General features: G+C 36.8%; 1 protein-coding gene and 1 pseudogene across 1 annotated transcript; one reads left to right on the top strand and one right to left on the bottom strand.

Annotated features, from left to right (window-relative positions):
• Window positions 1–1476: 1476 nt before the first annotated feature.
• Window positions 1477–4649, bottom strand: LOC113749833 (GEM-like protein 1). The gene is made up of 4 exons (XM_027293702.1): window positions 4099–4649; window positions 3739–3840; window positions 2555–2826; window positions 1477–1918 (listed from the first exon to the last, which is right to left on the bottom strand). The coding sequence occupies exons 1-4, from the start codon at window positions 4457–4459 to the stop codon at window positions 1742–1744; spliced, it is 912 nt and encodes a 303-aa protein (XP_027149503.1). The 5' UTR covers window positions 4460–4649; the 3' UTR covers window positions 1477–1741.
• A 4249-nt stretch (window positions 4650–8898) lies between these two features.
• On the top strand, window positions 8899–10100 carry LOC113748739 (annotated as a pseudogene).

The following is a 10100-nucleotide window of genomic DNA, read 5'->3' as shown; positions in this document are numbered from 1 at the left end:
TATTCGTTACTCGAATCGAACTCGATTTGATAGCAGTTCATTTAAACTTAATTTGCTAATTAATCAAGTCAATTTTAAATAGCGTTTTGTGTTCAACAACTTTTTAATTCAATAAAAAAACCCTTTTAAATTCAATTCAACAACTAAACAAATCAAGTTTGAACAAAATTGCAAACTTGTTAAAATAATCAAATAAACAAATTTTAATATTAGGGTCTTCTATTTCATTAGACTCATTTACACTCCTAAAAGGATGTTTGCAGTGATGAGCCAATAAATGAAGAACACGCAATTTTGGCACCGAACCGAAATGCAAACACAGGCTTAGGCATGTGTCATTGTCGAGATTATTTTTTTCTTCGGAGACAATAACAATTGTATAATCTATTTTATCCTAACTCACAAGAAAGAGGGAGCCTAAAGAGGCTTGTATTAGGAGTTAACAGGTACACAGATCTTACTAAATCAAAGAGTTGTTTTGACACCACTTTTGAATTTTTTTCACTGCAAGTGAAATTTAAACCCCTATCTACAGCCTAAGGAGGGACTTAAGACCCTCCTAAGTGGCCACTGAGTAATTGTCTGAGTTTTCCTTTTACGATAGAATTTGAGCCTAGTTTATGACACGTATTATGCGAAAAAAAAAAAGTACTGCTCTTCAATTCAAGAAAAACAGGTGGCACATTAAAAAAAGAGAATTCTTTTCAGCTGATGTTGAAGGAAAGCCGAATTCATCTTTTATCCATCGCTCTCATAAAACAAATCAGATTTTTTTTAGTCAAAAACTTGAAGAAAACTAAAAAAGAAGTACAGACAGATAAACAAACAAAAAATTTACAGTTAAAATTTACCCCGTTTGAAAGGTGAATTTTTTGAATGTTTGTCTAAAACTTTATTGCAATTTACTGTAGAAGTTTTTTAAAAAATTTTTGATGTGTCCTTTTTTTTTTGAATATTTTGAAGTTTATAATTTAAAATTTTTGAAAAGTTTTTTAAATTACTATAACTAAAGTTTTTAAAAAACTTGTAGCAGATAAACTTGACTTCCAAACAAGGCTTTTTTCAGAGTTTTATCAACAAATATATTATAATAATATGATATACGTAAGATAAAAAAATAATAATAAAATATTTTGAGACAATAATTATGTTTCAAAAAATTTTACACAAAAACTCACAATCCAAACGCATTAAAAAGACGGATAAACATGCACTTAATGAAGTCAGTCCTTCAACATAAACGTTATAATAATAGTGGCAACTTGGAAGGACGCTGCATAGCATTCCACATCACATATAACCAACCCGCACGGAGAACTTCCAAGTCAATTCTAAAAAATTCAAGGTGAACGTCGAGTCTTACCAACAGTAGGTATTCATGCAGGTGGAACATACTGAGTTATAAATACCCTACGCCATCAACAACAGTAAGGAATAATTCACTTAACATAATGCATAATATAAATTTCACAAACATAAAGAATACAGCATAATGTTTATTTATCTGGAAGTCTCACAAATTGGAAAAGTCAAAACCAATTGAACAAATCTGAGTTTGAATTCTGCACAGCCTGGTTACAACGCACCAAACAAGAATACAGTATACGATTCCCAACATCGCCACAACTGACCAAAATTCATTTATACAGTAGTGCAACCAAAGAGATGCAGCATGGCCAACTATCCTGCTACTGACTGCTAGTCAGGAAGTCGCACAGTTCTACTGGCCTCAGGCTGACTGCTAGTGAGGAGCACTCAAAGCACCTTGTAAATTTTTTACTGCACTATCATAGTTTACAAATCCCATGAACCAAAACTCATGGTTGTCAATGGAGATAATTTGTAAATACTTCTCAGCTGAATTCATTTTACTTGTTGAAGAATTAACTGCTTTCAGCTGATGCAACGGGATAACCACCTATGAGCAGTACAATGTAATTCAATCAATGACAACATTAATCAGTTGTGTTAGGAAAAAATTTTCCATTAATTGCAGCAAGCAAAACCCACTGCAAGCGAAAAAAGACGCCTTAGCCCTTTACATAAAATGACATCCTCCAAGCTCATAAAGTTTGAAGCATGCAGCAAAAAGTGTAGCGGGCCATAAATGAAAATATCTCAGCAGACTAAACACAAAAACCACTTGCCATAAAAGAGGGCAAAGCAACTCAGGATACAAATGCGTAAGCTTTCCCCAATTAAAGAAGCTTTACAAGATAAGGAATTTTCTCAATGCCCTATCGAGTTCCAAAATGATATGAAGAAAAATTAGGGCCCATCTCAGATATGTCTACCTATCTAAAGGTCTCTATAATTCAAATGTACACAATAGGATGGTGAAACGAGGTTGTTTACATACTGCATCCAATACCGAACCGAATAGAATCTTCTTGATTAACTAAACTGATAATATTTTAACCACCCTATATTATATTTCCAAAACAATTATTTTAACCACCCTCTACCTGGTAGTGGAACATACAACAAACCACAGAGTCATGACCAACCTGCAACAACACAGATGCAGCATGATCACGAAGACAATAAAGCATACCTTATAATAGCTCCATTGAGTCTCCTCACCAACTTTATAAGAAAGGGGATTATCACTTGAAAATGCTAGCTTTGCAGTTGACAAATAGAGGACTCCCATGACAGGACCAGCAGATGTAGACAGGTAACAGGCGTAGTATTTAAGAAGTTTCTCTTCTGGGGCAGTCTCAAATGTTTGTTTGAATACTTTCTCATAACCACCTTCGGCAAAGATCTTTGTTCCCTGAGCTATTCTTCCAACAGCCGCATCAGCCATACTTGGGCCCGTTTTTACTGATTCCAACAAAAGAAGAATCAGTTTACCAGAAGTTACAACTTATGTCTGAGAAAATGTCTTAATTTACTTCACATAAAGAATAAGTCAAACAAACCAACACGGCGATATAAGCAAACCCCTCATCCCCAGAGCGCGCGCCCCAAAAAAAAAACCGCAAGAGGTCTAACTTAATTATGCCCAGTACTGCAATGATCATCCTGCCTGCTTTCCACAATGTAGAAGCAAACAAACGATTGAGCTTACCACTAAAGCTGTTCTAGATGGAAACCTAACTTAGATCACATAATGTTGAATCTAAAAATTTATGAATTTTTCAGCAGGGAGGGGGTGGGAATTAAGAAGGGGAGACAGGGGCAATTGAACTCTGGACCTCTAATTCCAAAGGCCTCAACTTTAACCCTAGACCAAGGCCTCCTCACAATAAAGATGCAAATTTAAGATAAAATTTAATCAGCAATAAAAGGACGAAACTTTGAAGCATCATTTGCACCAACTAATAGGCTAAAACATGGAAAAGACCAAGATTTACATGAAGAAAAAAGGGTTTGCCAATATGTAAATTTAGAAGCAACATGAAGAACCATTCAACATTTACTTGTTTGAACTTTGACCATTAAATGCCAAACTCACCTAAGCTTGTGGTTATTTACGTTAAGCGATAGGAAGAAAATATAAACGCCAATAGTCAATAGAGAGGACAACGAACTTTTTCACAAGAATTATTCCAAAATGAATATGTTTACCTCACCCTAAAGTTACTAGCTTCGTTACAAGCGCAGTACTCTAGAATGTTTGGAGAAGCATACAAGTATGAACTAAACTAAACGAAACTACACTGAGCCAGCACCTTTGGAACTTTTTTGAGTTCAGCTGAAAATTATAAATGAAAGTAGGAATAAGAAACTTACGATGTTGCCACATGTTCCCAGCCAGATCCTGGCCCTTTTTCGTGGCTTCTGCTGCCTTCTTTCCCCATTTCCCCAGCACATCCTTTACGGAGTCCACCGTATCTAAAATTTTGGCAAGCAAAACAGCCCAAAAAAAAGTATTTTTGTTTTAAAAAAGTATCATGCATTAATGACTACTTTTATATGTGAACCGCAGAATCAGCATAATTCAGATTGAACTGTTATTAATTTCGTATTAGCATTCGAATTTCAATTGAATACAAACAATGCTCAACCTCGGGAAAAGAGAAACCCTAAACCTTCATAAATGAACAACTCAGAGAGAAGTTAACACCGGGAAAAAATTAAGTGGAGACTCACTTTTAACCGAAGACCCGGAGCCACCGGCGGGAGCGGGAGAGACGTAGGGGTTGGATTCAGGAGGCATGGAGGTTGCAGCAGAGACGCCGGGCATGGGATGAGCTGCAGGTGGTGGTGCAGCTTGGGGAGACCTGGGAGCAGCAGTATACGATGCCGGTTCTGTTTGTGGGTTTGGACCTTGTGGTGGTTGGGACGAGGGAGGAGGAGGATCCGACCCGACAGGAACGGAGGTCCAGGTGTCGGTAGTGGTGGGAGGAGGGGGAGTTATGTCTTGGGTATCGAGTTTCGGGTACGGAGCGTAGTCGGCGGAGTGAGGATGATCTTCGGGTTTCGGGTTGGGTTTTGGGTTGGGATCCATCATTCAACGGCTATTGGGTATGAGACGGAGGAAAAATCGAGAAGCTTTGGTCAATTGAATGAAAGATTCTCTCTCTCTTGTTTTTGTTTTTTCAGTTACTCTTTTCCCCGGCCGTTTTGGGAGATATTTGAAATTCTTCGTGATCGTCGACGAGGATCAAATATATGTATGTATCTGCTCCGCCGGGGGACTTTAATTTAAAGAGTTAAAGACAGAGGAAACAAAGAAGACGCGGAAAGACAGTGGGGACTGTGGAGAAGGCGTGTTTAATAATTTGGATGATGAGTTGACGACTATTGGCTGTATGCCAACCATTTCTTGCCATTCGAAACTTGAGAGCTAGGTGTCGTTTGAAATTGGCTTTGACCAGAAAAAGACCAAACAAAAAAAAAAAAAGAGAGAGAAAAGAGTACTAAGAGGTAGTAATTCTTTTCTTACTAAGCAAGGCTCCATTGGAGCGTGTTTGGACAAGAGATTATTTATTCAAATATATTTGCTTATATTATTATTACTATTTTTAATTCATTTTTTTATCTTTCTAATTATTTTTTTATTTCACATACATCACATCACAAAAAATGTTACAGTAAAAATATCTCAAATAATTTACAATCCAAACACACATTTGTCTTCTCTAATAAAGTACCAGGGTATATTTTTTTTCATAAATCACAATTTGATAAGGCCTAGACTCTATCTTCTTTGTTTCATAGTTAGATATTTATTGTAAATTGCTTGTTAATTTATTTCATCCAAAATTGTATATAACCAATTAGTTGGAAAAACTTTTTTTGTTATATGTTTTAAATGAAAGATTTTTTGTTTGGATTTTTTTCAAATATTTTTTTAAACATATTTTCTAATTATTTTTTACTTCACATGCATCAAATCTCACACACTGCAATGTCATTTTGCAATGCAAGTTCCCTAAAACCCTCAAAACCCAAAAAAAAAAAAAAAAATTGCAAACCATAAAGTATCACATAGGTTGTCAAGTTGACTCATCTTAGAATATCTTGACAGCTGTAGAAGCCCACAAGTTTTCATCTTCTTGAGGATGGCTTGGGCCAGAAAATGACTGTCAAAGTTCTAATGTCGGCAGGAGAGAGTCTTTCACTTTTGTGAACGGGCCAAACGAGCCAATGTTGGATTGCAACTAACATCAAGTCCATAGCTCGAACAAGCAGTAAAAATTGTATGTAGCCCGGATAGAAGAAGGAACAACGATCCATGCACTTGGCAGTCTATTGAACACAGAAACGGACGCCCTGAATTGGGGAGGGGGAGCAGCTAATCTACCTCATATGATGGAACATCTAATCAAACCCAAACATCCAATTTTTAGGTCAAAATTTGATTGAGCTCAACGATAACCAACAGGCACTGCATTTGAAGCTGTTGGTTTAAGCTGGCCCAAACCCACTTGTAGTTACATTTTGGAATATCATCCATCCTTCTTGACATAGTAGCCTGTTTAAAACTGTGCATACGCAATTCAAGAAATTATCAAGGATCAATTTGAGGGTATCAAACCGAATTGGGATGTAATTTGGCAAAATCAGTATATGTGATTTTTTTTTTTCGCCTAGGGATGTCCCAGCCTTTATTTGACTGAACTAATCCCCTAAGGCTAGCAGAGTCCCGTATAAGGATGCCAGCGAGTTATCTCACGGGAGTCGAAGTTGGGACCTTGCAGAAACGATTGACAACAAGCTCCGACCTAGCTACTTGTGAGGGGTCAGTATATGTGATTAGGGTCAATAAAATTGCAAAAGGACTTGTTACTTGATCCATGAAGTCTCTGAACACAATTATTGCCAAAAAATACGCTAGATCGTCAACGATTGCTATCATATATTTTTAGTTGTAGAACACGCAAAAGAGATAAAGAAAAGAATAAGTGGTTGTACTTCAAAAATGCTCTCCATTAATTCTCTTCACGTTAACTGAAAACTACTACTGTTTTATGCCAAACTTTTGACTTTATCTGCCTGAATTGTATCCTTGGAATGCTAGGATGATATGACCGTATAGGTCCTAATAAAAAAGCAAGAATAAAAGAAAATTTGAACATTAAACACTCTATAATAGCCGTGCTCTATGAGTAAAGAGATTCTTATTAGGATGCATTACGGCATTTGGCCGTTTTAGATTTTGAATTGACTAGCGTTGAACTTGAAGCCATCCAAAACAGTAGATAAGAGTCTTTTCGGCTGAAATACTTTAGCATCCTGCATTTTCAATCCTATTTGGATTGCTATTCTTTGAAGAATTTTTTTTTTTTTTTTTCATTTTTCGTGAGTATTTTTTTTATGCGGTTTCTAATCAATTTTTTACCTCACGTATGTTATGTTACGTCTTAAAAAAAAATGCTAAAGCAACTTTATAAAAAAAAAAAATGCAACAACTTCACAAGAAGTTTGGCTCACTCTAGCTTGCAGCCAAGAGGCATGCAATTTTTTCATATCATTCTCAAGGCACAAGAGGCAAAGAGCTGCTAGGTACCGCTTTAATTAGTAACATTTATGTCATCTAAAAACGCATGATAAATTCTGATTAAGAAATCCCATCTCATAAATTGATCATTACCTCTGAAAGTAGGGTATTAAATTTTGATAGATAGCTAGAAAACCCTGCGTCATTATCGTTGACATTAGTGAGCTTAATACCGTTTAACAGTCAAATGCTTGGTATGAAGCCTTTGGGGGGGCAAAAAAATGGCTTGTGCTGGTCATTGTCATCTTTGCTTGCACATGAGTCCAAGAAGAAATGAGCTTCATTTATTCTGTAATTTGGTTTGTTACCTAATTATGCTGACAATATTATCAGTGGCTCATGATACCATAAATGATTATAAGGAGAATCAGCACAATTTTCTTTCCGTGCCTTGGCGGCTTTCGTTGTTGACGCTGGAGCAAATGGCTGCATATGTTGTTAAGATACCAAGATTTAGGAGAAAAATTGAGACGAACTGTTTACTTTTGTTTCTCCCATTAAAACATATAATAAAGTCAACAAGGTAGGCTGTTGACATCTTTTAATCCAAGCAATATTTGGAAATTTAGTCGGTTTAGAATTATATTTTTTATTTGGTAACTATATTAGGCTTGGTGTCACAGTCGGTTTAGGAAATAGGTTGAGTCGTGTATTTGTATTATAATCAGAATGGGATTTGTGGTTATATTTCTCTATTTAAGCACTTGGAGTCCTAGGTTTGTAGTTGAGGGAAATTAATGAATTGAAACAGAATACTTTGTTTCCTCGCGTGTCTTTCTTATTGTTTATTATTCATAGGATTTTCATGTTACTTCTGCTGCGTGATTTTTTTTTTTTTTTTTTTTGCTGACATAGGCTAAGATATATATGGTTTGAAATTATTGGTTTTTTTGGAAGATAGGCAATTAATGTTTGAAGGCGTAAACGTTGTTGTTTATTAGAGAAAATGCAGTAATTTAGAAACACAATCATGTCAATTGCTTACATGCTTTGTAACTGAAGTGGGATGAATGATAGCCTCGGCCTCTCGTTATAATTGTTCCTTTTTGAATAATTAACAGCAGCAAATCTTCTTTATTTTGCAGAAACTTCAAACTGTTGGGATGCTCTGATACGTTAAAGGTACCATGATTTATGAGATAATCATCATATTAGTTGCCTTTTAAAAGTAGTGCTGTAAGTTCTTCCACATCACTTTTTATCGCAACTGGGCTGTTTCTTGATGACCCCACACGCCACATCCAATTAAAATTTATGTAATTTTGCTTAATGCAGCTAACTCCTAGAGTTGAAACTCTTGAGTATTAGTCCTCCAGTCCAGGGTCATTTTAATAAACTAATACCGCATAATCAAATCAGACAATTTTATGTCAGATCCCAAATGATTTACAATTAGGGCATGAAAGAAAGGTTTCTTTTTTCACTTCCCTTTGCTCGCAAGAGCTTCTAGAACTTTCTTAAGGTTGCAAATTTTACTAATCAATCATAGGATATTTCAACCGTTAAAGAGAATAATATTATTTGCTACACATGTCATAAATCCAGCGATGATAGTATATACACTGTTGATGACAGTGTAGAAAATATTTACGCTATTCTATTTACATATTTTTTAATCGCTTTTTTTTCCATGTATTTTGCCTTACGTACATACATTGTTGCATCATAAAAGTGCTCAAGTAACTCTTTTTTTTTCCCTACAGGCTTTCTCAAGATCTTTGCGGCTCCTAGCCAGCTGCCCAGGAGTCAAATTTTTGTTATTAGCATTTGATTTGAATTGAAGACATGGACTAGTAAGTAACTCCAGATAGACAGGAGTTTGTTGTTATTGTTCCGATGCTTTTGGAGTTATGAAGAGTTCCATCTTTGCATGCAAAGCATCCAGTTTCCCGTCTAGCTACAATAGTTAAAAAGTATTGAAAGAAGTCAAAATCAATCCCACAAAGATGGAGCTTTCAATTACGCCGCGGCCCGATGATTGGCATGCATCTTCATCTGCTGCGTGATGGAAAGGAAAGCTTCTTGAAGCGGTTGTCCCTCACAGTGCACATCACTTTGGAAGGGCAATTGTTATGCCGAACTTAAAACCTACCATCACTGCAACAGCTGCAGCAATGGCATATCGAGAATCCATACTCAAAGCACTGCCCATTAATACTGCCGAGATCAAGTTGGCAAAGGAGAGTGGGGTAAGATTTGCTGGTGCTACAACCAATTCTCGACATGGTGTGACAGATTTATTCGGGAAGTGTATGCCTGTTATTCAAGAGATGGTTAGACACAATATGCATGCCTCTCTTAGTCCATGGAGAGGTTACCAGTCCCGAAGTCGACATTTTTGATCGGGAAAAAGTATTCATTGAGACAGTTTTAAGCCCCATAGTGCAGAGGTTTCTTTCCACAACTAAAAAGTAGTGATGGAGCATGTTGCCACTATGGATGCTGTGAAGTTTGTCGAGTCTTGTGTTGAAGGTTGTGTTGCTGCTACAGGCACTCCACATCATCTTATCCTGAATAGGAATTCTCTTTTCCAAGGAGGGTTACAACCACATAATTACTGCCTTCCTTTCCTGTCCTGTCGTCAAGAGAGAAACTAATACATAGGCAAGGTATTGTATGAATCAGCTGTGACAAGTGGTAGTAAAAAATTTTTTCCTTGGAACTGACAGCGCTCCCCATGATAGACTAAAGAAAGAGCGTGCTTGTGGTGGACAAGGGGTGCTACCGTTTGTGCAGGTTGTGTGCATTTTGGACTGAGTAACATCAATTGCACACAGTGTAACTTTCTTTGCATACGACATAACTTTAGAACAAATTTTTGTGGATCTCACACTTGACGTGAAAATCGAGTTACAAGACGTGATCTGAGCCGCACAAAATTTTAAGGCCAAATCATGGCCGTCCCCTTGTGATTGGTTGTGCTGGTATTTATAGTGAGTGCTCCTGTAGCATTGGCTGTATCTGCAAAGGTTTTTGAGGAGGCCGGTGCACTGGATAAGTTGGAAGCATTTACAAGTTTCAATGGTCCAGACTTTTATGGCCTCCCAAGAAACACATCAAAACTCACATTGAGGAAAGTTCCCAAATCATTTTCTTATGCGCCAGGGCATATCGTTCCAATATGTTTGCTGGTGAAATGCTCGACTGA

Source organism: Coffea eugenioides, chromosome 10 (genome assembly GCF_003713205.1).
Source record: "Coffea eugenioides isolate CCC68of chromosome 10, Ceug_1.0, whole genome shotgun sequence".
NCBI lineage: Eukaryota > Viridiplantae > Streptophyta > Magnoliopsida > Gentianales > Rubiaceae > Coffea > Coffea eugenioides.
This window is presented reverse-complemented; position numbering and strand designations above follow the sequence as displayed.